At 53.2% G+C, this 27,781-nt stretch overlaps 2 protein-coding genes across 3 annotated transcripts; one reads left to right on the forward strand and one right to left on the reverse strand.

Annotated features, from left to right (window-relative positions):
* Nucleotides 1-3,465: 3,465 nt before the first annotated feature.
* TMEM74B (transmembrane protein 74B) lies at nt 3,466-8,769 on the reverse strand. Of its 2 annotated transcripts, none has more exons than XM_047854360.1 (2): nt 8,651-8,769; nt 3,466-4,205 (listed from the first exon to the last, which is right to left on the reverse strand). In XM_047854360.1, the coding sequence occupies exon 2, from the start codon at nt 4,162-4,164 to the stop codon at nt 3,466-3,468; it is 699 nt and encodes a 232-aa protein (XP_047710316.1). In that variant the 5' UTR covers nt 4,165-4,205; nt 8,651-8,769. The 2 variants fall into 2 exon arrangements, with proteins under 2 accessions (XP_047710316.1, XP_047710315.1); XM_047854359.1 differs by lacking the exon at nt 8,651-8,769 and adding an exon at nt 7,702-7,811.
* Nucleotides 3,622-27,273, forward strand: CA3H20orf202 (chromosome A3 C20orf202 homolog). The gene is made up of 7 exons (XM_047854361.1): nt 3,622-3,720; nt 10,320-10,443; nt 11,360-11,571; nt 11,973-12,279; nt 21,045-21,121; nt 21,589-21,663; nt 25,297-27,273. The coding sequence occupies exons 5-7, from the start codon at nt 21,047-21,049 to the stop codon at nt 25,528-25,530; spliced, it is 384 nt and encodes a 127-aa protein (XP_047710317.1). The 5' UTR covers nt 3,622-3,720; nt 10,320-10,443; nt 11,360-11,571; nt 11,973-12,279; nt 21,045-21,046; the 3' UTR covers nt 25,531-27,273.
* The last annotated feature ends 508 nt before the right edge of the window (nt 27,274-27,781 follow it).

Consider the following 27,781-nt stretch of genomic DNA (forward strand, 5'->3'; position numbering starts at 1 on the left):
TTTAATGTTTTTATTTATTTTTGAGACAGAGAGAGACAGAGCATGAGCAGGGGAGGGGCAGAGAGAGAGGGAGACACAGGATCCGAAGCAGGCTCCAGGCTCTGAGCCGTCAGCACAGAGCCCGGCACGGGGCTCGAACTCAGACTGTGAGATCATGACCTGAGCTGAAGTCGGACAGTTAACTGACTGAGCCACCCAGGCGTCCCTGAAAGGGTGCGATTTTACATCAGCATCAGCAAAGGACTCGCTGACAAGGGGGTATTTGAATAAAGCCCCTAAGGAGGCGAGCAAGTGGGCCTTGCATGTATTAAGGTGAAATGCCTTCCTGGTAGAAGAAGCAGCAAGTGCAAAGGCCCTGAGGTGGGAGTGTGCCTTTCAGGCTTGAGGAACAGCACAAGGAGGCGAGTGTGGCTGGAGTGAGCAAAGAGGCAAGGTGTGAGAAATAAGGCCAGAGAGGCACAGGGGCCAGACTGCGATAGGATTTCATGGGCCACTGTGGGGAAGGGACACACATCTGGGGAGACCTGAATCTATGCAATTTCAGGGGCCATCCTTTAAAAAAAAATTACATATAAAACGTTGACTCTGGGCCTCGGAAGGTGCCTGGGGCAAGTGAGGGGCCTGGACAGTACACCTGACCAGAGGGAGACTTTTGGCTTTTGCCCAGAATGAGAAGGAAGCATAGGAGAGCTCTGAGCCGACGAATGACCTGACCCAATTAAATCTGTCTGGCCGCAGTGTGGAAGATGAACTGGGGGCAGAGGGCGGGCAGGAGAGAAATCGGAATACCGATGAGCAATGTGGACCAGGTAATTGCGGCCAAGGGGCGGGCACGAGCAGATTCCAAACACAGAACCAACCAGATGTGCTCATGGGTAGGATGAGAGGTGTGAGAGGCGGCGGGCAGAAGGGCAGCCCCAAGGTCTTAGGCCTAATCTACTTACCCCCAACTGAGGTGGGGAAGGAGTGATCTTAGTGACTGGACCTCCTACCTCTCCCCCTTCACAGATAACACAATACTCAGAGACGTGGAGTGGCTGGCCCAAGGTCACACAGCCAGTGAATGGCAGAGCCTGGATTCAGACCCAGGGCTTCTCAACTCCAAAGTGGATAACCAACACACTAGGGGAGCAAGGTTTGGGGGCCCTGGTGGCATGTCAGGTGGGAAAGGCAGTTCCTAGAAGTGAGGCACATCCTAGGGACCACGGGGCTCCCTGGGACCGCTTCACAGCCACCCCCCAACAAAGCCTGCAAAGAAGGTTCCTGGCACCCTGTGCCACGTGCCTCCCCGATTCCTTCCTAAACCTGTTTCTGACCCACCGGCTGGCAGATCTGAGCCGCACTCTTGGGGAAATGTTTTTGGCTCTCCGGTTTTCTTAATTCACTGACAAGGTAATGACGGCCTCGATCCATTTATACACATTTTCTAAAGGAGTTTCTGCATTAGGATGCAAAGCAGGCTTCTCTGGCTTGGAGAAAACCTGAGATTCCCAGGATATGATCTTCCAACAGATTTAGCCCCTAAATCAATTCACTGCATTTACACTGATAGGAACTGAGGGTCCCAGATGCCTCCACTCAACAGGTGAGACTCAAATGAGCCCCCCACTGTCCCAGTAATCTATACGGCTTGGACCAGTATTTTTATTATTATCACTATGGATTTGAAAGGCCTTAACCCATCCTTTGGGATGTCCAACTTGACTGTAGTTTACAGAGAGCATTCACTTCTTCCTTGGAACGAGGTGGGGCGGCAGGGTGGGGGTGGGGGGGAGTGGAAATTGACACATCAGGGAAGCCCTGACTTGTGAATCTTTCACCAGCTAGAGGCTTTGTTCTTTTCAAACCACACCCCTTCGACACCAGGAACAGAGCCCAGCGGGCCAAGCTGAACAGCCCTTGTCCCCTCCAGTCCTCCCCCAGCCCTCTGCTCCTGGCAAAACCTGCCAGCAGGAGCAGATATTTGATCTGTCGTAGAGGCTGTGCTGTTACATTTCCCAGATGTTCGGCTCCCGGGACTGAAGGCTCAGGTTACGGCTAATCAGGGCTGCTCTAGCCTACAGACCCCATTCCCACCACACCCTCCCACCCCCAAGAGACAGTTGGGATCCAGGGCCCACGTGGCCAACTGAGATGGAGTGGGTAGGACCTGCCTGGGGTCAGGGGGCTCATGGAAATGACCCCTTTAGAGTCTTCACGTCAATGACCTAGAAGGCGTGTCCTCTCAAAGCCCTCTAGGGCCGGTCACACTGGGTGATGCCTCCCCCACCCCCGGGCCTCAAGCACCTGTATCTCCCCGCCCCCTAGAGCTCACTTCCTTTCCTCGTCAGTAGTTTAGAGTCTGGAGGGACTCTGCAGACACCCCACGAGAAAAACGGAACAAACAGTGGTCACTGCAGCTAGAGCTAGGCCACCAGAACATGCCTGATTTCTCCCCCAATACATTGGGGCTCACTTTACCGCTAAGGGGAAGAAGGGAGGTTACAAATTCAGCACTAAAAAAAATTTTTTTTTTTCTGCTCCCAGGATAAGGTCCGGGGCCAGAGACGTAACATTGAGAAGTGGGAGGTGACAGAAGCCCACATCCTGTCCACGGAAATACAACAAAGGCCTCTCACCCTTTCTTGTATGAAAGACCGCTCTTGTCCAGGCGTGCGCTGGACTTTGTAAAATGTGTGCAACGATCTGGTCGCTGCAGGTAATTCGATCCCCAGACCAAAATCGGGCTGTAGCAAACTTTGGACTTCAACCCAGCCTAACTAGGGGATTCGGGACCACGCGAGCGGCTAGATGTCGGACAGCGGTGGCCACCCAAGCCGGGCCAGAAAATGGCGGAGATTGGTGAGCAGCAGCCAGACACCCTCCTTTCCTGTATCTACTGGGCTCCCATTCCGAGGGCAGAACTGGAGGGGCCCCAGGGATCATGCAGCCCAACCCTCTCAATTCACAGTCAGGGGGACTGAGGCCTGGAGAGGGGATGGTCGCCTCGGTGTTGATTTCTCCTCTCCTCGGGAAGCCAGCTCCCAACAGATGGTCAGGGCTGAAAGGGGGGGGGGGGTCCCTCCGAGGTCGCCCAGCACCCGCACTTGGCTGATGAGGACAGCAGAGCTCCAGGAATTCCCCAAGGCATGAGAAACAGGATGGACAGCCTTTCAAAGGGCTCTCGATCCTTGGAAATGCCAAGAAACCTCATCCTCCCAGGGCAGCGGTTTCCAAACTTTTGTATTTTTAGCAGCAGAAGCTATCCTCCAAACAAACCTTATGCAAAACCTCAAGCTGCAAACACATCGGGCGGGGGGGGGGGGGCTGCTCTCACATGTGCAGCCTGGGCCCGGCCCCAGACTCCCCCCCACAGCACCCAAGACTGCTTCCGCAGGACCCTCCGTGGAGCTCAGTCTGCAACCCCAGGCTCTCGGGGGCCTTGTAGCCCTGAAGCTGAAGCAGCCAGACAGGGTGAGCTCTTACTTAAGACCCCTGGAGGGTGTGGCTGGTCTCTGAGACCTGGACAACTTCGTTCTCCACCAGAGCCTGGCCCCCGTCCCCATTGAGCTGTCTCATGCGCAGGTTAATGGAGCCATAGGTCTTCCTGGAGCCCCTGCCAGGGACGAAGGTGGGCCGGCGGTACAGCTCGCCCTTGCACAGGGAGACCATCAGCAGCACTGACAAGAGGATGCCACCCACTGTGAGCAGCCCCAGGCCCGCGATGATGCACTTGTCCAGGTGGGAGCCCAGGCGGGCATAGTACATCTCGAGTCGTTCCATCTCCCGCGCTGTCACCGTGTCAGGGTTGACGCGGGCCTCACGGGGGATGGCGTATGCAGTCACCACCAGGAGGATCCCACTCACCAGAAAAACCAGAGCAGAAACAAAGCCATAATCCACCGGGCGGCTCACGGGCTCCAGGCCTGGCCCCTCTTCTGAACGCAGGGATAGATCGTCCCGCTGGGATCGGGGTCGTGAGGGGACGCCCCCAGGGGGGCTGGGGGAGCTGCCCAGTCTGGTGTCCCCAGGGTTCTGGAAATGGGTCTCACGCTCCTCTGAGGAAAAGCAGGCATTCTCCACACCCTCCCTGGGTGGGCCCACCGGGCCCAGAGGGGCTGGTCTCCTTGGGATCTGGGGGCCATTGTGCAGTGTCTTCAGTTCCAGGCTGGGGGGAGATGCCATTGGGAAGGAGGGCCCCCGCTCATCCCTTGGCCCCTTGGCAGCTGGAAGAGAAAAGAAAAAGTCAGTTGAATTTAGCAGACCTCGACCAAGAGCCTGCTGGCGCCACGAGCAATGTGAGGGCGGTCCAGGCACAGTCCCTGGGGGAGCCTGCCAGACAGATGGGGGTGGGGTCTTAGACAGTGACCGAGTGGTGCCATCCAGTCCAGCCCGGGACCTTGTCCCCCACTGGCTGGCAGGTGGCTTTGGGCAATTTACTTACCCTCTCTGGGCCTCAGTTTCCCTAGTAAGTGGTAATATACCTCTACTCCCTACTCAATGGGACTGATGTAGGGCTTGAGATAATCCCTGTAAACTTCTCAGAACAGTAAGTATGAGCAGCAAGCTATCACTATCATTCAGATGGTGGCGATCAGGCTCAAATCCCAGCTTCGCCCCTTGAACTCGGGCAAGCGATGCGACCTCTTCAGACTCAATGTTCTCATCTGTTAAATGGGAATAAGCAAAACGCCTCCCTCCGAGGTCGAGGTGAGGATTTCGCAAAATAATGCAAGGCCCCAGCCAGTTCAACTAAGGGACACGGCTGTCGTGAAATGAGAATGGCCGGGGGCAGGGAGGAGGGGTGGAGAGGAGGAAGATGATGCACAGACAAAGAGGAGAAAGTCAGAGAAGCTTCTAAGGCTTGGTGGCATTTGAGCCAGACCTCAGAGAGTGAGTGGAAAATCCCCCGGCAGTGAGAGGGGATGAGGGCATTCTAGAGAGGGTGCCTCAGAGGCCAGCTGGGACCAGCTCTCGGACCATTTTTGGCTCATAGAGGTTTTGCTTTTTTCTTGTTTCTGGTCTGTTCATTTGTTTTTGAAGTAGTTGCCAGTATAGAAAAAGCAAAAGATTTTACATTTTATTTATTTATTTTTTTTAACGTTTATTTATTTTTGAGACAGAGAGAGACAGAGCATGAATGGGGGAGGGTCACAGAGAGAGGGAGACACAGAATCTGAAACAGGCTCCAGGCTCTGAGCTGTCAGCACAGAGCCCGACGCGGGGCTCGAACTCACGGACCATGAGATCATGACCTGAGCTGAAGTCGGACGCTTAACCCACCGAGCCACCCAGGCGCCCCAAGATTTTACATTTTAAACTTTGGGTTCCCGGCTTCTCTTGCAATAAGGGAAGAATCTGGCCCCCCCAGGCCCTCGTTCCCCGACAGCCACACTTAGCCGGAGTGGATGACGCATCCTCTCGGGCAGGTCCAGAGCCTGTCCCCCTCCAGGTCCTACCTCAGCCCCCTTCCCCACGCAGCAGACAGAACTCCTGATCCCACAGCGGAACTACTCTGTTCCGTGCACACACGGACACCCAGGGCCCCAGGCACACAGACCCGGGTCTCCACGCTGTATGGAGACCCCGCGGTATAGGGTGGCTCACACGCCCTGGTGCGTCTACACACACGTATACACACGATTCTAGATGTTTCTCTGCATTTCCATGCCTGAGTTTATTCTCCAGTGCTCTGTGGTTCCGTGTGTGTGTGTGTGTGTGTGTGTGTGTGTGTGTGAGAGAGAGAGAGAGAGAGAATATGAGCAAATGAAGTGAATAGAGTGAATGAATGAATGAAAAAGAGCCTCAGTGCAGGAAGGCACGTTTTTCGATCTTTCTGATCTTCCTTCCATCGTGGACTTTGCAGTAGATCCCTCCTCTTGGCACACACAGGGCCTTTCATCTGAGTACAAAGCCAGTTTCCGCTTACAACCCATTCCTACCACCGCGTCCCTCTCTCCTGAGTTCCAATTTAATAAACCTTTACTGAGCACCTACACGCCCCAAAGCAGGCACTTCACTCAGGAGTGTCTCCTGCAACCTGCACCAGCCCCGTGAGCAGAAATTACTGTCTCCGTTTTGCAAACCACAGCCACGATCCCCTGGCAGGTATGTGAGGGCCAGAGGTTGAACACCGCTTCCCTAAGAATTATGATCACCTACAAACCTGGGAACCCCAACTCTCCTGTCCCGGTGGCACCGTTCCGCCCTGCGTCCCTGGCTCTTCCAGCCCCCACTCGTAGACTCTACTCTGCCCCAGTGTTTAAGGCCACGGTGAGCAGCTTGAGGGCAGGGATGTGTCTGAATCCCGCCTGGGTCCCGCCCAGCCCCCCTGGCTTGGAACACAGCCAGCCCTCAGGAATGGGGCAGCAACCTGCCCAGGCAGACAATCCCTCCCCCAACCCCAACCCGGGGTAGCAGGGTACCTACTCAGAGCCAGGCTCTGCCCAGACTGCTCCCACTTTCCAGTAAACGGACAGAAGAGGTGTGGCGTGCTAGCTGGCTTTTGTACTCTTGGCACCAAAACCATTTTCCTGACTGCCACCGGGAACAGGGACTGGCGGTGACCCCTCCTGCCCAGTGGGTGTCCAGATGTGTCCCTTCCCCGCCCCAACACCCCCCCCCCCACCCAGATCTTTAACACCTTACACAGAACTCAGCTCCTGGAGTGGCCCAAGAACTCCCCTCCCAGACCAGCATGCCGATGCTTCCATAGCCCAAGGAAACTCAGGGCACCCAAATTCTGGGAGCAGGGCTTTCTTTCACCCAGCAGGAACCCAAAACTTTTTCTTAGAGGACACCAGCGTCGGGACAAGGGCAGAGAAAAAGGAGGCGTCCTGTCACCCAGGTGTGTGACGTCTCCCACACACGGATTCAGAGATACCCACCAGTAGTTATACAAGGGCACGCCCAGTCACCCCAAACACAAGCAGAAACAAACTGGCAAAGATGCGGGGCCACAGTGTTCACGGCTCCCCCAACGGTACCAGTTACCTTCCAATTTTCTCTGCAGTCCAACAGGATCTGAAAGACGCACCCCAGCGCCACATCCACAACCCCAGGGACCTTTTCCACGGGCAGCACCCACAGACGTGGGAAGCCACGCAGGGTGACCCACAGATCCCGCAGACCACACTGGTACTCACACCCCAGGAAGGGGTAGAGCTGGTTACGCACACACAGTTAAGTACCCCCAGGACGGCTCCCCCCAAGACCCGCCCGGGGGCCGGCACCCCACCCACCGGCGCGCACCAACGCTCGGGGAGACAGACGCACAGCGGCCGTGGGTAAAGCTTCACAAAACCCAATCGATACACACACGCACGAGTTGTACACAAAGCCTCGGGACGCGCACATACGCACACGCAGGTCCACGCCGTTATACCCAAAGTTCCACGCAGAAAGCCCCAGCACCCAGGCTGCCCGCCGCACCGCGCGCCCGCCTGCCCGAAGCTCACACCCCCTGCTCCTGCCCTTGACCACAAACGCGGCCGGGCCGGGCCGGGCCGGGCCGGGCCAGGCCGGACCGGGCCGGGCGGCGCCGGTAGCAGGGCGGCCCGGCGGCCCGGGGAGGCCGGGCTCCGCGCCGACCGGCGTGCGCCCGGGTCCCCCTCGCCGCGTGTCCTTCGGCCGGGCCGCGAGGTCAGGCTAGCTCTCCCTGGCCGGCCCTCCGCGCCCGGGGCCCTCGGCCTCCCCCGCGCCGTCCCCCGGCCGCGTGCGTACCTGCGCCGGGGCCTCCCTCCCCGGCTCCGCACGCGGGAGGCGCGGGCACCGGCGGCCGGCGGGCCAGGGCAGGGGCGCGTCCTCCCCGCGCGCCCGCCCGCCTCCCCGCCCCGGCGCCCGCCCGCCGGTGTCTCCGCTGCGGCGCAGCCCAGGCGGGCGCGGGCCCGGCTGCCACCGCCTCGCCCTCCCCGGCTCCCGCCCCCTCCCCGGCCCGGCCCGGCCCGGAGCCGCTGCCGAGGAGCACGTACCTGCTCGCGCCGCGCGGGGCTCTACGGCGGCGGCCGCTGGAGGCTCCGGGGAGGGAGGGGCAGGGGCGGGGGCCGGGGAGCTCGGAGAGCCGCCGATCCAGCTCCGCCCGCGGCCGGCGCGGGCGCCCGGAGAGTTAGCGCGGGGAGGGACCGGGAGGCGGGTAGCAGGCTGGGTGTCGGGCCGACGGGGGATCAGGCTCCAGCCCCCTCCCTGTCCCCGGAGGGCTTATGTGTTCCGCCGGCGCCCGGGCTCGGGGAATCGAAGCTTGGAGCCCTCGGGGACGGGTGCAGGGGCGGGGCGCGGGGGTGGGTGCTGGGGGAGACCCCTCCCCCGCCGCCTGCCTCTCCCCCCCCGCCCCCGCCCACGCCGGGGAGCCCCTACCGATCAGAGCCCCTTCGCTCCCTCCGCCCTCGCCCCCCTCCCACACGCACAGCCCCCAGGTGGGACCCGGGTCCTCTCCTGGGTCCTCAGGTCGGGACAGTCTTCCCAGGCGCGTGCGGCTCCGTGGCTCAAGGGCGCCACCTGAAGGCTGAAAGGAAGCTTCCGACGAACCTCCCCCCTCCCCTTTCCCTGTTCTTTCTCTGTGGGACAGCGGGGTGCACAATCCAAGGTAGGTGTTCTCTTGGGGAATTACCAAGGGCCACACACACCGTCACCCTCCAAAGCCCAGCTGTAGTGCCTCCTCCCCTGGGAAGCCTACCTCGGGACCCTCCAGCTGGACTGGCGCTTTGCCTGATCTCGTAGGAGTTATTCCCTCCTGGATGACTCAGTTGGTTAAGCGTCCGGCTTCGGCTCAGGTCATGATCTCGCGGTTTGTGAGTTCGAGCCCCGCGTCGGGCTCTGTGCTGACAGCTCCGAGCCTGGAGGCTGCTTCGGATTCTGTGTCTCCCTCTCTCTCTGCCTTTCCCCCACTTGTGCTCTGTCTCTCTCAAAAATAATATTAAAAAAAAAAAAAAAGAGTTATTTCCTCTCCGTGCCAGCCTCCCTCATCAGACTGGCCACTCCTGGAGGTCGGGGCCCCTGTCTGATTCCCCGATTCCCCCAGAGCTCAGCACAGTGTGTGTGGATGAAACACGGGTGAGGCTGTCAGTGTTTCTTTCCTTTACAGGGCCCAGATTAAAGGGGAATCGGGTTCAAGTGGGATCGAGTGAGGTGCCCAGAGCACAAAAGTGAAAGTGACACTCTCGGTTCCTGGAGGCTGGGGACAAGACCCGAGTTCCGTCTGAAGATCATGGGTCCCCAGGAAGACTGAGGCCAGCTCACTTGCCTGTCCTCAGCTAGGACCTCTCACCTCTGTGAGCCTCAGCGTTTACCTGTGGGTGGGATCCTAAAAATGCAGGATAAAAATGCAGGCTGTAGGAGCTTCCAGAAGATCAGCTGGGGGCCGCCACCTAGAAGGACCGGCAGATAGGTTACCCTGTCCTGGCGCCACAGCCACCTCGTGGGAGAGCCTGACCTGTCCTGCTCCAAAGGCCTGTGTGGTCCATAGCCAGCAAGGACTGCAGAGGCTGCCCTGGAAGCTGGGTGCCTGGGCCTTTGAGGCTGGTGTGGTGGAGACCTGGGTGGGACCTCAGGAATGAAGAAGGTTCAGTGTCTCCCTGACCTCACAGGCCTGGCCTCTCATTCAGGACTTTGAGGGGAAGCCAGCTGTGGTGTCAGACCTCCCCATAAAGACCTCCCTATAAAGCACCCGTGGTCCCCTCCCGCGGTCATGCACAGTCCTGCCTCAGAGCCTTTGCCTTTACCATTCCTTCTTCCTCGGGACACTGTGCTGCCTGACATCCCCAAAGCTCACTCCCCCACGTCTTTCAAGTCTTTGGTCAGATGTCACCTTCTCAGAGACACCTGCCCAGACCATCCTTTTGAAACTAGCAGTGCCGGGACGCCTGGGTGGCTCAGTCGGTTGAGCGTCCGACTCTTGATTTCAGCCTAGGTCACGATCCCAGGGTCTGGGTCGTGGGATCGAGCCCCGCATTGGGCTCCATGCTGAGTGTGGAGGCTGCTTGGGATTCCCCCTCCCACCCCACCTCTCCCCCTCTCCCCACTCTCTCTAAAAGACATAAATAGGGGCGCCTGGGTGGCTCAGTCGGTTAAGCATCCGACTTCGGCTCAGGTCCTGATCTCACGGACTGTGAGTTCGAGCCCCGCGTCGGGCTCTGTGCTGACGGCTCGGAGCCCGGAGCCTGCTTCGGATTCTGTGTCTCCCTCGCTCTCTGCCCCTTCTCCGTTCATGCTCTGTCTCTCTCTGTCTCAAAAATAAACAAACATTAAAAAAAATTTTTTTTAATAAAAATAAAATAAATAAACATTTAAAAAACTAGCAGTGCCCCAGCTCCCTTTACTCCTTAACTCTGAATTTTTCTCCATAGCATTTATCTACTCCGGACCGTCAGCAAGCCAGGTCACTGCAGCGCCCGCTCGCTCGCTCGCTCGCTCACTCGCGGGCCAAAAAGCTTGTTCTCACCCTCCAAGCAGTGAGAGCCACTGATCCGTGTGAGTAAAGGGTTAACAAAACCTTTTCCTCTTTTGCAGGAGAATTTGACCTTTGGTTAACTATCTAGCTCTGTTTCCTTGGAAACAGATAAACATATGTCCACTATGTTACTAGGCAACATCGCTATGATAAAAATGACCCCTGAGGAAGAGGCTGGAACGATCCATAGGGTAATTGATTAGAATTGGAGCTATCAGGAGGAATTCCTGTTTAGCTTAACTTAGATGCAGAAGATTACATGTAGAAATGCTTATAAATATGTGTATGCACCCAGGTAGGTAAACAGGTGCCTGGACAGTGATAGCGCACAGCAGTAAGCACATGTGGTCCCCAGATTTGGTCTCCAATACCGTTCACCAACATAAGGAACCAGGGAGAGACAGCTGATTCTGGGACTGGAACAAGACATACATAAGATGAGCATGGGGTGCGTTAGAGTGCCAGGAAGTAAGGAAGTCCTTCAATACAAAAAACACGCAATACATAAACACACACACACGCATTGATGGGGTGTGTCAAAGGATATAGGGAGCAGCTGAAAGAGCTTTCAAAAGCTGGACAATTTTGAACAAATAAAATAAGGCAGTACTAGATTATAAACCCGAAGTATGACCAACGAAAACAAAAAGGGGGAGGGGAGAAGAGATCCATCTCCCACACAGAATTCCAAATGTATAGATACTTCATCCCCAAGGAGGGGGAACATAACTCCCCAGTTAAGTGTAAGCTGAGCATAGTGACTTTTCAGGGAGTACGGTGGGAAGAGGGGGTAACTTTACAGGGGAGAAGCATGACCAACTGACTACCTCAGCCGCGTGATCAAGGTCAACATCAGCCAGTTGTGTTGATAGCATGTACCCTTGAAGCGATGTCATGGGAATGGCACTTTACCTCAGTGTTCTTCCCCCCCCCCAGACCCACAACCCCAGTCTACTTATGAGATAATCATCAGACAAATCCCAGTTGAGGCACATTCTGCAGAATGCCTGACCACTTCTCAGGACTGTCAAGGTCATCCAAAACAAGGAAAGCCTGAGGAACTGTCACAGCCAAGAGGAGCCTAAAGAGACATGTCGTGTGGTATCCTGGCCAGAAAAAGGACACTGATGAATACTAAGGAACTCTGAGTAAGTATGGACATTAGCTACTAATAATGTATTGGTTCATTCATTGTAACCAGCGTCCTGTACTAATGTGAGACGTTAATAGTAGGGGAAACTGGGCGCCAGATATATGGGAACTCTCTATACTACCTTCCCAGTTTTTCTATAAATCTAAAATTGTTCTAAAAAAATAATTTAAGGGGCTCCTGGGTGGCTCAGTCGGTTGAGCGTCTGACTTCAGCTCACCATCTGTGAGTTCGAGCCCCGCGTCGGGCTGTGTGCTGACAGCTCCGAGCCTGGAGCCTGCTTCGGATTCTGTGTCTCCCTCTCTCTCTGCCCCTCCCCCGCTCATGCTCTGTCTCTCTGTCTGAAAAATAAACTAAACGTTAAAAAAATTGTTTAAATAATAATTTAAATTAAAACAGGAAGAGAGATTGGTAAACTACATCTGGACTGAAAGGAATGATAACTACTTGGTGGCAAATCGTACTTTGGGCTTCCTGAGGACGGTGACTCGTATCATCCGGCAGGTGCAAAGGTGTTGGCTCCCATGAGGCCCCCACTGACAGAAGTGCCTGGTGCTAGCATTCTTCGAGTGCCTCGCTAGCAAGCTAAGGTTCCTGTCCTGTATCCTTCAGAGTAGGTCAACGTCAAGTGTGGCTCGTGGTCATCTGTGGAATCTGAGTGTGTAGTCAGACCTGAGGAGACCCCTTCTGCACACTGCCGTGAGTGGTAAGCAGGAGAGTGCTGTGATCAGATCTGCATTTTAAAAACATTCTCTCTTCAGCTACTCCCAGGTGGGACAAGAGAGAAACAGAGACCCTTTGGGAGATTATTGTGGTCGTGTTGGCATGCCACAATCTCCGATCAATTTCCTGTTTGTGCATCTATCTGGTGATATCTGAGTCTGAGAGAGAGTGTGCGCTCTTCTAGAACATTAGAGCATCACTTAATCCAGAATTTTCCAAAAGAGCAATGATGCATAACATGATTTTAGGTGTTCTATAGATAAATGTGTTTTAGTTATGTATTGCTGCGTAACAAACCATCCCAAAACTTAACAGCTTAAAAGAAAACCACCATCTATTTGCTCAGTTTTGGGCTGGGCTCAGTAGGGACAGCTCAATTCTGTGTCAGCTGGAGTGGTCCAGACAGCTGGGAGGTGGCCGGAAACACTCAGACATCACCACGTATGTGGGACTTGGTTCTCACTGTCAGCTGTCAGCTGGATTGTTCTGTTCTCTTCCACGTGGTCACTAGATAATTAGCTTGGGCTTCCTCACACAATGGCGGTCTCAAGGTGGTCAGAGATTTGATAATGGCCCCCAACTCTCCCCTGGGTACGAAAGAAGAAGCTGTTGGAGCTTCTTAAAGCTGAGGTTTGAAACAGGCACACTGTCACTTCTGCTGTATTCTGTTGCTTTTAGTGCAGGTGACAGTCTAGTCCAGAGTCGAGGGGAGGGGTGTACATAAGGGTATGAATACCAACAGGCACAGATCACCGGGGATGGTAACTGTCTCGCACCTCTAGAGTATATCTATATCTATACACAGATATCTGTGTGTGTGTGTGTGCATGTGTGTGTGTGTGTGTGTGTGTGTGGCTAGGTATTTATTTTAATGTGTTTTAGAAAATATATAACTAGTTCATGAAACCAGAGATATTGTGGATAATATAGCTTAGAGTGAAACAGAAGAAAATATGAGTCTCTATAAAAGTTGGGGCAACATAGTCTGCTGGTTTCCTCTAATATTTACTCTCCCTTTCTCCCACTGGGATAGGACCCTTGATTACTACCTGGCACAGTGCCCTTTGAAGAAGGATTCCATTTCCCAGCCTCCCTTGCAGTTAGATGTGACCAAATGGACACTAAGCCATTAGACTATCAGAGGAGGTAGTGTGTGGGCAAAATGTATTGTGGGGGGTGGGCAGGGGTTGAGAGAGAGAGAGCACGCACATGTGTGAGTGGGGGAGGGGTCGAGGGGGAGAGGCAGAGAGAGAGAGAGGAAGAGAGAGAGAGAGAGAGAGAGAGAGAAAGGGAGAGAATCTTAAGCAGGCTCCACACCCAGAACAGAGCCTGATGCCAGCCTTGATCTCACAACCTGAGCCAAAATCAAGAGTCAGACCCTTAACTGACTGAGCCACACAGGCACTCCATGTATTAAGTGTTCTCAAAGCAAGTGGATATGCCCTCCTTCTCTTCTTTTGTTGTTCCTGCTGCTGGGATGCAGACCTGATAGTTGGAGCTTGTGCAGCCACCTTGCACCATGAGGTGGAAGCACATTAGGATGGAGAAGCAACAAAATTAAAGAAATCTGGATCCCAGATGATCATGGAATCGTTTCCCAAACTTTTATTTGTGAGAGAAATAAACCCCTATCTTATGGAAACAGTATTAGTTGGGATTTTCTGTCAGAGGAACCATTCCTCTCTAATATGGTCAGTTTAAAGACATATACAGTATAAGTAAATCAATGTAGAGGTAGTAGGCAAAAATTGAGAAGAAAGTACATGAGTGGGGGCGCCTGGGTGGCTCAGTCGGTTGGGCGTCCGACTTCGGTTCAGGTCATGATCTCGCAGTTCGTGAGTTCAAGCCCCGCGTCGGGCTCTGTGCTGACCACTGGGAGCCTGGAGCCTGCTTCGGATTCTGTGTCTCCCTGTCTCTCTGCCCCCCTCCCCACGCCACCCCCCCCCCGCTAACACTCTGTCTCTCAAAAATGAACATTTAAAAAAATTAAAAAAAAAAAAAGAAAGAAAATACATGAGTGGCCAAAGAGAAAAAAGGTTGTCCTATGGCCACACTGAGGGTTAGCAGAAGTACAACCAGAACCACTGACTTCCAGATTGATTTGGGGACCTCAGATAGACCTCAAGTTCCAGCCACATCCTACTGTGCCCTACCACACTCACTTTCGTCCGTCTCTGGGCATCTTGCTGAGTTCTGGTGTTTGGGTTGGCTCACTCGTTTTATATATACCCTCTGGTACCATCCTGGCTCACCTGGTTTTCCTGGAGCTCTGATGCTTTTAGGGAGTGGCTCTGATATCACGGTAATGGGACACGGTTCAGGGACCGGAGGAAATGAGGTGGTGGCCGTGTATGCATCAGGCCCTGGAGAGAGAGCGCGTGCGCGCGCGCACACACACACACACACACACACACACACACATCCCTACCTCTTCAGCCACCTTGGCCCTCTTTTCCTTCCTCTCCACCTGGTCAGTCTGGAGCTCCCGGCCTTGGGGAGTGAAAAACCTGGGTGCTGTGATTTCTCCCTGCTCTGGAGAGAAAAAAAGAAGGGGAATGGAGAGTCCTATCCCCAGGCTCTGCAAAAACGAGCCTCTCCACCTGGCAGCTCCGTGAGGACAGGGACCTCGTCTTCTCTCATCCACGGTCCTTCTCCCCAGGGCAGCACAGGCTCCGGGCGCTGGAGGCACTGGGTTAGCTGCATTTAAAGCACCCCTCGGGAGAAGGTGGGGCCAGGAAGAAAGGAGGGGGGGCCTTGAGGGAGCACCTCCTGCGTGCCACCAGTCCCCGTGCTGGGTCATCTTCCCTGGTCCCAGGACAGCTTAGAGCTGGAGCTTATTCACCAGGAGAGGGAACCGGGGCTCGGAAGAACCAGGCAACTTGCATCCGAGTCGCCCCCAAGGCCCGCTGGGGTCAAGGGGGCCTTCTTCCCCCTGTCTCATTCTGCTTCACTCGAGTCTCCACCACCTCGTTGGGGGCAGGGGCCACACTCCCCTGACCTAGGAGGTAGGGATGTAGGACTGTGATGCCTGGACATGGGACGGGTGTGTGTAAGGCACACGTATACGGGGCACTTGTGTACCAGGGACTAGTATACCACGCATAGGACACTCAAGGGCAGCACAGGTGTGCTCAGAAAGAGATGCACGGGACCCATGTGTACAGGGCACCCGAGGATAGGATGTATTGTGGGCTCAGTTCCCTGAGAAGCAGACCTGAGGCAAGACTTTGAGGGCAAGGGGCTTATTCGGGAGGTGGTCCCAGGGGGCGCAGCAGATGGAATGGGAAAGTGAGAGAGAAGGGAAGGCTTCTAACACACTGCAGGTGCATCGACGAGCCTGTGATCGCTGTGGGCAGCTGAGGCTCAGTCCAGCTGGATTCCCGAGCGCCGAGGGAAGGGAGGTCTCTACCCACTGACCTCGGCTCGTCGTTGCGGAGGGCGTTCCCGTGCTCTGGTCCGTACAGGTCCTCCGCATAGGTCAAGCACGTTTCGGAAGCAGAGGGTCAGGCGTGCTTTGCGGTAGGAGGGCTGGACACATACGGAGAAGGTGGGTGTTGAGAGGATATGGACACGGCTCGGGGAGCATTTGCTACAGGACGCGGGGTGCCGGGCCCGGGCTCCGGGACCTACGAATGCAGAGATACAGGGCGCAGGCAGCAGACAAGTGATGGATTACCGGTCTTGTTTGTCTGGGCCCAAGTGGGGCCCTGCTGGAAGGGGACACGCGGCCACAGAAGGAGAGGGGGTGTCGGGCCCCCCAAGCCAGCTGTACTCCATTCTTGTGCTCCCTGGGTTTGGCATGTTCGCACGTGCTTGCGAACTTCACAGAGGAGCAGATCAGGTCATGGCCAAGAAAACGTGTGTGAGAAAATAAAACACATAGGTGGGAGGAGATTGTGGAAAGGACGTGACGGAGGGGAAATCAAGGGCCCGGCTTCTGCTGCTGTATTTATGGGACACTGGCTTAACTCCTGTACTAAAGAGACCCGAAACAATCATGACCTGATTTCTCTCTCATGTTAAAGTGCACTTGGCAGTGGGGCGCCTGGGTGGCGCAGTCGGTTAAGCGTCCGACTTCAGCCAGGTGACGATCTCGCGGTCCGTGAGTTCGAGCCCCGCGTCAGGCTCTGGGCTGATGGCTCGGAGCCTGGAGCCTGTTTCTGATTCTGTGTCTCCCTCTCTCTCTGCCCCTCCCCCGTTCATGCTCTGTCTCTCTCTGTCCCCAAAAAAATAAATAAACTTTGGAAAAAAAAATAAAAATAAATAAATAAAGTGCACTTGGCAGTCAAGGCTGGCTGGTGGCTTCACCAATCACAAGAGACCCAGCTTCCTTCTATCTTGTCGCTCTGCCATCTCCTACCTTGTGGTCCAAGATGGCTGCTCCAGCCCTTCCGACTACTCACTACGTCCATTCCGCAGAAGGAGGACAAGGGGAGGGGGCAGGAACCTTCCTCCGCCTTCTTCTTAAGGGCACAGCCCAGAGACTGCACCCATCGGTTCCATTCCTGTCCCATCTGCCAGGATTGAGTCACGTGGCCGCATTTACACCTGCAAGGGAGTCTGGGAATGTAGTGTTTTGCCATGTGTGAGTGGAAGAAGGGATATTGAGGGACACCCTGCTTTACCATAGTTGCTGACTTGCATGGGCAATTCACATTTCCAGTGGAGCAGTTTCTTCGTCTGCAAATTCATTCATTAATTCAATGTCTATCTATATCTATATCTATATCTATATCTATATCTATATCTATATCTGTATCTATATCTGTATCTATATCTATGTCTATATCCTCTATATCTATATACCTAATTTATATCTATATCTATATCTACATCTATATCTATGCCATTCTTGTAGTATAAAGAACAATTTTCGAACCATCTGATTGCTAATAGACCTTATAAGCCCCAGAGGTCACATGCGTGGTCTTTCTTGCTCACCACTATATACCCACGGCACCCAGTGGAGGGTTTGGCACATGGAAGCCATGTTATTAGCTGCCCATGGATGATGAATGGATGGCCATTCTGGCTTTTTTATTTGGTGAGGACCTTCCCCCCCCCCCTCCGGGATTTAAGCTTCTCCCTTTCCGGGCCTCCCGGCTCCACCAGACTTATCCCTGTGTGCCAAGCCTTGCTGCGTCTGTGAAGTAAAATGTGCTATGAGCCAGCATCTTGAGAGTGGGATTAAAAATCAATGAAAATGCATCAAAACGAGTTAACCACGAGAAATGGCTTTCCAGGGTGATGAGGCATCAGTGCTAAAGGCCAAGGACGAAGCGTGAGATTCTAAGTGCCAAGAGCTCCTAGCAACACCACTACTGTGTCGGGCGGAGAAGCCACCGGGCCTGCCCAGGGGGACAGAATGTGGCCTGGCTTGAGCCCCTGCACGACCCCCCACCCCCACCCCACTACTTTGTAACATCAAGCAAGATCCTCCCATGCAGGTCAGGGAGGACAGGTTCTGGTTCCAGCCCTGTTGTTCACCTGCTTGGTTGATCCTAGAAAAATCCATGCCACTTTGAGCCTCAGTTTCCTCATCGGTAAAAGAGGTTGATAATAGGATCTATCTATGACCAACTATGAAGTGCAGAGAACAATGGTACCGACCTTATAGGCAGAAGTTCACAGCACCCTTAGCATCTCAGTAATTTTTAAAAAAATTTTTTAATGTTTGTTTATTCTTGAGAGAGAGAGAGAGAACGTGAACAGGGGAGGGGCAGACAGAGGGAGACACAGAATCTGAAGCAGGCTCCAGGCCCCCAGCTGGGGTCCCAGAGCCCGATGTGGGGTTTGAACTCACGAACCGCGAGATCGTGACCAGAGCCGAAGTCAGACGCTTAACCGACTGAGCCACACAGGCGCCCCAAAGCTCAGTGTTTTCTTCACAGTGTGCCAGCCTCAAAGAAAGACCTAAGGGCTGTTTGTTAAACATTTAGGTTCAAACACCTTAATAGTAGCTTGTACAGTAGTCACTAGAGGTTTTTGTATCTCCCTCAAAGTTTAAAAATATTTCGCAGTGCCTCCGTGAGTATTCTGCAGTCCCTTGGGGTGCCTTGGCACATGGTTTGGGAACTGCGGCCATAAGATTTTGAGGATGAAATGGAGTTCTGTATGTCAAGGGCTTAGCGTGATGCCTGGTCTAGAGCAGAAGGTCAATAAATGTTGGTGGTCCTAGATTATCCTTCAACCGTCATTCCGAAATCACCGTCTCTCTGGTTCTTTCCGCGTCTCCTGCCACTGCCACAGCAATTCTTTCTGCCTCCAGATCCTGCCACTTCCTGGTTTCTGCTTGCCACCTTCCCTCTGGGCCCCCCCAAGGTCCAGGGCCCCCCTCCTGAACTAACTTCCTTCCTGGTCTAGAATTGGCGCTCCCTCTTCTCCACTCCTCCCTAACTCCACATGCTTGCCAGGATCTCTTTGCAGGTGGAGTGCACATCCCTGCGTCTTAACCTTGAGCTTGGCCAGGTGATTCCCTTTGTCCAGTGGCACGTGGCAAAGAAAACGGTGGCAGTCCCGAGTCTAGGCTTTAAGAGGCTTTGTATGGTTCCACCTGCCCTCTTACCCTTTGCCATTGCCAAGAGGAAAACATGGCCCAGTAACCCAGTGATTCCACAAAGCGGGCTCGGGGCTGCAGATCCGCAGACCATCCCAGTCGACCCACAGACTGAAGAGCGAAAATAAATGACTGCTGTTTGAAGGGATGGAGTTTTGGAGAGCTTTGTTACACAATTCAGTTTTGGATTGTCCATCTTTGCAAATTCACCTTCTCAGAGAGAAGATCTGATTGGGTCATTTGGTCACCACACCGGCCTCAGCTCCTTTCACACCATGACCCACAAACCACCCCGTCCTGTCCCATCTGTAGATGGCTGCCTCCGGCTGGGGGCACTACAGGGTCATGTGACACACAGCCTGGAAGAAATTGTTTCTGGCCAACGTGGCAGACGAGAGTTTCTTGGACCCTCTCTGGTTCTAAAGAGTGACCACGGAACCAGGAGAAATTGCACCCAAAGTCTGTTCTGCATGTGGCAGAATGCATCTCAGGCTGTAAACCCCAGGGCACAAGAAATGTGACATTTCTTACAACTCAATTTAGTAACTACTTTGAATCTCATTATACCTAAGATGGAAAGGATGAGGTCCAAGTTCACATGCAAAGTTTGGAAGAGCTGGGGTTACATACCCCAGCCAGGTGTCCTGGCTTCCTGAATGGCCACCCTTTCCTGTCTGGTCCATCTCATGCTTGGAAGGAGCCCCAGGTCCCGCCTCCAAGCCAGTGGAGCTCCTCCCCTTCCCTCAGCATCCAGGCTGCCCTGGGTACTCCACTGAATGCCAGCTTGGCAGAATTCTATGCAGAAGTTTCCTCCCACGGAGTCCCAGGCTGTCTCCCTAGGTCCTGTACTCACTACCCTCGCTCTGTCTTCTGGGACTACTCCAAAGGTACACTCTTTTTTTCTTTCATTTATACACGTTTGCTTTCATTTTTGCTTCTATAAATTCTATTTAGTTCTTTTTTGAATCTGCCTTTTTAAAAAAAATGTTTATTTATTTTTCATGTTTATTCATTTGGCTCATGACCTGAGCCAAAATCAAGAGTCGGACACTTAACCAACTGAGCCACCCAGGCGCCCCGAGTCTGCCTTTTTAAAGGTGCTTTTGGGGCGCCTGGGTGGCGCAGTCGGTTAAGCGTCCGACTTCAGCCAGGTCACGATCTCGCGGTCCGTGAGTTTGAGCCCCGCGTCGGGCTCTGGGCTGATGGCTCAGAGCCTGGAGCCTGTTTCTGATTCTGTGTCTCCCTCTCTCTCTGCCCCTCCCCCGTTCATGCTCTATCTCTCTCTGTCCCAAAAATAAATAAACGTTGAAAAAAAATTTTTTAAAAAAAGGTGCTTTTACCTTATGTTTTTATTCTTTCTTGTACAAATTTAATTCCTTGCAAAATACTTTGTTGTTGTCTTCCTTTGAAGTTGCTCGGAAAAGAGGGGCCTAACCCTGCTGTCGATGGCGTCTGCTGACTCTCACTTATGGTTGATGGTTTCCTTGTGCGTCTTGTAATTCTGAATTCTGAAGTCCTCTGGAGGGAAGCTTTGTGGACAGATTGTGCAACCTGGCTTGAGGGCAAGTCCCCCTGAAATGAGTTTTGCTGGTCCCCTCTGCTCTTTATCTGGGACCGCCATGTTAATTCTTAGTTTGGGGTACCTCGTTCATGTGGACAGAATAAGTTATTTTAAACTCTATGTAGGCATAGATCCTGTGTATTTCCATCATAATATCAATGTGATCACTGTTTTCTCCATCCATTATGATGTCCTCCAGGACATTTGATTCGGGGACATAGCCCCAAAGCCGAGAGCAGAACTTGGCACGTAGTAATGTCAATACGTGTTTGTTGAAAGAAACAACTAAAGTATACCCACTTCACAGTATGTTGTGAAGAATAAATGGTGTATCTGTTGGCCTGTGTTTGCCCAATTAAAAAGGAGGTTTCATCATCTCACATAATAGGCAGATGCTGTTGGTGATTCTGTGGCTCAGTGGTTTCTAATGCCTCCACGATTTTTTTGGTCTCTGTCTTAGGTTGCAAGACGATTCCCGTAGCTCCAGGCATCACATCCACATTCCAGGCTGAAGGAAGGGGAAGACAGTAGGAGTACAAGGGGGAGCTTCATTGACATTTTTCCTTTTATCGGGAAGATAAGTTTTCTTAGAAGTCTAACAGCAAATTTCCGCTTTGATCTCCTTTTCTAGAAATGGGGGCAAGGACACCCCAGGAGCAAGGGGACCTGGAAAGTGAAGATGTCCCTTTATCGAGACTCTGTGGAGAGGTGAGGACGGAGGGCGGGGATTAGGGACACGGATGCGCTATCTGCCCCAAATGGGATCAGATATATATAAAGCACTCAGAGCAAACCCAGCCTTCAGAAAGAGCCACCTAGTCTCATAATTATTAATTAATCATTAATCATATAGTAATCATTGTCATTATTTAAAGCTTTACAGTCACTATGATCCTCTTGGCGTCAGACCTTGGATTCCGGAACCACTGGGCACTGAGGTGCCCATACCCCAGTGGTCTCCTTCCTTCCCTCCTTATACCGTTCAGAGCACTGAAGCCCTTTAAAAAAAAAAAAAAAACAGCCACATTTTCCAACGTAAGCCACTTCCTGCTCTCATTAACTCCATCCTCAGTGACTGAGGCGGACCCTGCTCCCTGCTTGAAGCAGGTAGGAGACTGTACAAATCAAAGGCCCCTCGGGCCCATCACCGGGTCAGTAGCAAGGTCTCCTCCAAGGACACTGAGATGGAAACAGCAGAAGAGCCAACCCCAAGTCTTGGGCAGACCCTGGAGTGGCTGAGAAAGGAGCTGGTAAGACCTCGCATTTCTTTTTACCTGACGACTCCACCCATGTCTTCCTAGGTTCCCTGGGCCCCCCTCCTAGGGCCCCTTGTCGGGGGGCAGAGCCTGGAACCAGGGGATAGGCCCCGCAGGTTCCCCTCTGATACCAGCCATGAAGCACACAATCGCCGTCTCAGGTGCTGGGATAAGTAGGTCGTGGCCTACATAGGAGGAGGCTCTGGGTGCAGTGCTGGCCAGACTGGCCTTAGAATTACACCGAGTCCTGGGAGCGCGCCCAGCTCTGCTGCTGTGTGGCCTCCAGCAAGTGACTTGACCCCTGTAAACCTCAATTTCCTTACCATAAAAATGGGATGGCAATAGAACCGACATTGCTGGGGTTACTGTCATAGTTTGGTAAGGAGGCAGGTGTAATTCCCTTAGTGTCTGCTTGGCTATCACAAGCCTCGCCCCGGGGGTGGGGGGTAGGGGGAGGTTGGGCACACCCACTGTCCTAGCCCGGGCCCTCTAGAGAGAAGAAACCTGCACAAGGATTGGGATACGAGCGATATATTTGGAGGCGCAGCCTAGAGAGGTGAGAACGAGGGAAAGAGGGGGTGGTGGCAAAGGGCGATGCCATGTGAGGCGATGCACTGTGTCACCAAGCAGGCCACCACTTCGGAAGGAACCTCAAGAGGCCCAGTGCTCTCTCCGCAGCCGGTTTTCCTGGCTGCAATGTTCTCTGCAGGATGCAGGGATTAAAGGGGAATCTGCACCCTGGGGGAGGGGGACAGAGGAGAAACTGTACTTGCCCAGCTCACTCCTGTCTCCTGTTTCCTGTGGGTAAGGGTCCACCCCCTGGGCATTACCCCTCCTGAATTCATGGATTATGTTACTTGGTTCCTTGCTGGCTGCTCCGGAAGCCAGGCCGTATGCCTCTCTTCGTGCTGTTTTCTCCAAGTCCAAAAACAGAGGGATGCCCCAGAGCTCATGAGGACACCGGCCAAGAGAGAGAAAGAAGTGGTTCAGGGAATCTCAGAAGGCACCCAAGGTTTGGATCCCAATAGCCCAGCTTTTTAGTCAGGGGAGGGACAGGTGGGATTGTCCAAAAATGACCTTCTCGGTTGCCAGGTAACAGGCCAGCTGGGACCCAACCCTGTCCTCACCCCAGTGGGAGGGGCTGACCCAGTAGGGCTTCTCATGGTGGGGGCGGGGGGACTCCATCAGTGGGAGCTGCAGCTTCTCACAGTCCCCAGGGATCCAGAGGCTGGGCAGGGGCCTTCCCTACGCTCCCCTGAACCCCGGGCACCCACGCTGAGTCTGCTTGGTGCCTGAACCCAAAGTCCGATTTCCACCTGCTAAGGTACCTCTCTCTCACCACATAAAGAGGAAAAACAAGGCAGGGCTGGGGGAAGCCTCCCAGGCCCAAGCACCTCACTCCACATGATGCCAAGAGATGGGAGCCTTGAGTCTCCACCTGCCGATCCCGGTCTTGTAAATTGCCCCGTCAAGCCGATTTTGTCTTCTATCACAGGGAGTCGCATAACTCCATAACGACACCCCTGGAGCCCAGCCAAGAGGCTTCACTTGACCAGCAGGGAGGGATCAGCCCTGGACAGTGACTTGGCGTGGCAGAGGGAACAGAATGGTAACACTCACTACCATAGACAAAGTCCAGGGCCCTCCCGCCTCCTGTGGCCCTTACGTGATGGGGATCACGGAAGCCCCAAACACCTGGTGGGACATGAAAGAGGGGAGAGAACTGTGCCAAAGCAAACCAGTCGGATGACTAAGGGGCATTCATTTCAGAGGCAGGAAAGAGCTTTCAGTGCAGAGCTCCAGCCCCCACGACCCCTCACCCGGTGAGTGGGACCCCTGCCTCCTGTTGAAGCCGGTTTGCTCAGGGTTTCCGGCCAAGTCCAAAGGCACGGAGTCTCCCACCTCCCCTAACACTGTGGCCACGCCGCGTGCCTGACTGCGTTCTAAGGAGCCCGTGCTTGAAGCTGGTGCCAAGGATTGGATGACAACGTGTATCAGGAAAACCCTACAATTAAAAAAAAAAAAAAAAAACACACAGACTTCAGGTTTTCCCCAACATCAAGGAAGAGGTGGCCCTGGGGAGCCCCCGTGTTCTCAGAAGGTGGTTTTCTCTCTACTCTGTTGGGACCACTGCTGCTCGCCTGTGGTGGCTTTCCATTCACATTGGTGACGTAATTTGTCATGACAAGAAAATACTACCCTAATGGAGAAGTAATGTTAATAATTACCTCTTGGAGGGACAGACAGACGGACAGACAGACAGTAGGGACGCCATTCCCCGGGGTGCCTTTTGGGGGAGCAGACTGAAGTGCAGCATGGGGTGGGAGGATGTGGAGGGGCACCACATGCCCCTTTGTGGCTTTGCAATTTTGTTATCGTGTGTAAGAATTACCCAGTCAGAAAAGTGAAGTTTTAACATCTTATCATGTGAGTTACGCTGACCAGTGTTGATAGAATGAGAAGCCCAAACTGAGAAATGCCAAGTGTTTACTTAATGCATTAAACACACACACACACACATGCACGCACGCACACACACACACACACAAACAAAAACGATCGTAGGGGCACCTGGGTGGATCAGTTGGTTGGGCGACCGACTTCAGCTCAGGTCAGGATCTCAGGGTTCGTGAGTTCGAACCCCCGCCTCGGGCTCCACGCTGGGAGTGTGGAGCCTGCTTGGGATCCTCTGTCTCTCTGCCTCTCTCCCACTCATGCTCTCTCTCTCTCTCTCTCTCGCTCAAAGTAAATAAAACTAAAAAAAAAAAAAAAACCAATAGTATGCTCATTACAATAGAAATTTGCTGGATTCTCTTACCGCTTATGCATGCCATCAAATGCCATATCGTGTGTCATGTACCTTCTGGAAAACTCCACTCTATGTTCGTAAGAAGATGAAAGGGAAAGGGTAAATCATGTCTTAGGATTGTAGTGAAAGTAGTTTTGACCTCCCTGACCCCTGAAAGGGTTTTTGGGGACCCAAGCTTTCCCTGGACCTTATGTTGAGAGTCGCTGTTTCAAAGGGCTCCTCCCGCCTGCTTGCAAGGTATACTCTGTTTTAACACGAAGTCGCTTTCACTTTAATGCCTATAAAGTGCTTTGCTTTGTTTGTTGCAGTGAGGATTAAGGCATAGAGTGGGGCTGTGAATAAGAATAACATTTGGGGCGCCTGGGTGGCTCAGTCGGTTGAGCGGTTGAGCGTCCGACTTCAGCTCAGGTCATGATCTCACAGCTGGTGAGTTCGAGCCCCGCGTCGGGCTCTGGGCTGACAGCTAAGAGCCTGGAGCCTGCTTCCGATTCTGTGCCTCCCTCTCTCTCTCTGCTCCTCCCCCACTCATGCTCTCTCTCTCAAAAATAAATAAACATTTTTTTTTTTTAACCATGATGATGAAGGTTCTCACAGACCTTGGTAGTTGAGCACGTTGTATTTTAGAGAACGGGCAAACGCATTCAGTCCTCCTGAGAGCCTTGAAAGGGAAGCGAATGCCTTCCACTTCGCAGATGAAGAAACTGAGGCTTTGGTGGACAGGGCTCCTGTGAGGTTGTGGGTTTGTGTCCAGGGAGCCAGCGACAGGAACAGGCTTTCTGGGGACTGCCCAGCCCCCTCACCCTCATTCTCTCTCCTAGGCTGAGATGCAGGTTCAGGACCAGAGACTGCTGCTCACACTGAGGCATCTTCACAGGGTCCTGGAGGAACTGCGTGCTAAGAGTGCTCACTGGGACGATGCCACGTCCAGCAGAGGGACGTCCCCCATCAGAGTTCGAGCGGGCTCTGAAAGCCGGGGCTGCCCCTCCATCTCCTCCAAGGCGTTGGCCCAGCTCCTCCAAGGGGCAGACAGCCGGCGAAGCTCCCTCCCTTGACTAACTGGCCAGGCCTGAGGCCAGGCTTGAACTCTCCCCCTGCTTGTCCAAGCTTTTGACTGTGATGTTGCTGGAAGAGAGCACTGGAATGGGAGTCGGGGAGCCAGGGCTCTGGGTTCCTCTCTGCCCTCATCCGCTATGCGTCCTTGAAACCATCACTCAACTTCTCCGTGTCATTGGTTCCTTTTCAGTGGCTCATCAGGGTTTTTGGTGAAACACAAATAAGATATCGGGTGTGAACACCAGTGGATTCGTGGCCTCTGGCAAGCAGTAATCCTACCCTTGGGCATTTCTCATAAGGTGATTGTCAAGACAAAGGAAGAGCTCCACACAGAGGATGTTTGGTGTTGCCCTGGCGAAAATTAGTGCCCCCTCCCCTACCCCACAGTGACTCCATAGTTGTTTTCTGTCTTCCCAGAGGGCCTTCACATTCCTCCCTCTGAAAGCAACAGGCCCAGTCACCACTCCAGCCACAGGGATGGGCCTATGGCCAGGCCTGGCCAATAATCATTCATAATCACCCTAATAACATGATTGGCCCAACGGGAGGGCATGTGACTCAACAGAGCCAATCACAGTCCTTCTCTGGGATCGCTATCTGGATGTTCTTTCCACTGCGGTTGCAAGGCGGGGGAGTGCTGCAAATGGCCATGTGCTCTCCCTACCAGGTGAAGAAAACTTGACCTCAGTAGGAAAAAGAAAGGGGGGGGGGGGGTAGAGGAAGGGCCACAGGACAGATGGACAGAGAGGAAGGGCGCTGGCTCTTTTTAGTCCCTGATTGTGTGAGTTACTTTTCCATTCTTTCCAGTGACACAACCAGGAAATTCCACCACCACATCCTCCACCACGCACACCTGATTTGTTTCTGCTTAAGCTGACTTGAGTAGGGCTGCCCTCACGTGCAACCCAAACGATCCTGAAGAATACAACCCAGATGTTCAAAGAAGCAAAGAGAAACGCTATAAGAAAAGGGCATTTTGCGCACTCGGCATTGGCAGCAACAGTCCTGGAACCTCAGACAATGAGGTTTGGGCTGTGACAGAACGCTCTGTCGTATGCGGTGCTGGAGTCATAACTTTGACAAGTTCTATCTGCCTATAAGAAAGACTTTAAAAATAAGGCAGGCGAAAATGTGAAAGGCCTTGTGTTACGATGGTCCAATGATCGGTAGGACTTTTTATTTTTGAGAATCGACTTGCATGTTGTTAGAATATTGTTTTTCTGGCTTTGGAAAAGTAAAGCTGTTGTATACAGAGGCAAAGGGGGGGGGATGTGTTGTATGTACAATGCTTATAGTCAGACTAACCTGGGATTTTAATACAATACAGTGTTTGATAATATAAAAAAAAAGACTTCTCTATCCCACAGCTGAGAGGATAAACAAAATGTGGTATGTACTTAAAATGGAATATCCATCAGCCTTGAAAAGGAAAGAGATTCTGGCACGTGCTACAACATGGGCGAACCTTGAAGACATGATGCTAAGTGAAATGAGCCAGTCACAGAAGGACACTGTACGATCCCATTTGCATGAGGCACCTTGCATAGTCAATCCATAGAGGCAGGGAGTAGAAGATTGGCTGCCAGGAGCTTAGGGAAGGGACAGCGGGGAGTTATTGTTTAAAGGGTCCACGGTTTCAGTTTTGCAAGATGAGAAAAGTTCTATGGTTGGATGGTGGTGGTGGTGGGGCCATAACACTGTGAATATACTTGATGTCACAGAGCTGCACCCTGAAAAATGGTTAAAATGGCAACTTTTATGTTATATTTTACCACAACTGAAAATAAATACTTAAAATTTTTTAAGTGTATTTATTTACTTTGAGAGAGATAGAGTGTGAGCGGGGTAGGGGCAGAGAGAGAGAGGGGAGAGAGAGAATCCCAAGCAGGCTCCATGCTCCATGTGGGGCTCAAACCCACGACCCGTAAGATCATGAGCTGAGCCGAAATCAAGAGTCAGATGCTTAAATCCCCCAGGCGCCCCTAAAAAGAAATACTTAAAAAAAAAACCCTGTTCTGTGATGCTGGGGGTGGGGCCCCGAAAACCACATCTCTGCGTTACCAGCCGCTCCGGGTTGGACTTTGTTAGACTTTGCCGGCAAGCAGGGTGAGCCTGGAGAGACACTGCAGGGCTAGAGCACAGAGAAAAAGCTTACTTTTCCATCTCTGTTCTCTGTAGCTGCCTGTGGGCCCCAGCTCCAGGGAGCACTACCCAGCCAGAAGTGCTTATTTATCTCACTGCACAGATTCC

This window comes from Prionailurus viverrinus, chromosome A3 (genome assembly GCF_022837055.1).
Source record: "Prionailurus viverrinus isolate Anna chromosome A3, UM_Priviv_1.0, whole genome shotgun sequence".
NCBI classification, from domain to species: Eukaryota; Metazoa; Chordata; class Mammalia; order Carnivora; family Felidae; genus Prionailurus; species Prionailurus viverrinus.

What these genes read in the sequence shown, in the direction of transcription:
- TMEM74B (XM_047854360.1), bottom strand. Translation starts at nt 4,164, where the DNA reads ATGGCATCTCCCCCCAGCCTGGAACTGAAGACACTGCACAATGGCCCC.
- CA3H20orf202 (XM_047854361.1), top strand. Translation starts at nt 21,047, where the DNA reads ATGGGGGCAAGGACACCCCAGGAGCAAGGGGACCTGGAAAGTGAAGAT. An exon ending in TATCGAGACTCTGTGGAGAG is followed by an intron (nt 21,122 to 21,588) that starts GTGAGGACGGAG and finishes GTCTCCTCCAAG; the next exon opens with GACACTGAGATGGAAACAGC. An exon ending in AGTGGCTGAGAAAGGAGCTG is followed by an intron (nt 21,664 to 25,296) that starts GTAAGACCTCGC and finishes TCTCTCTCCTAG; the next exon opens with GCTGAGATGCAGGTTCAGGA.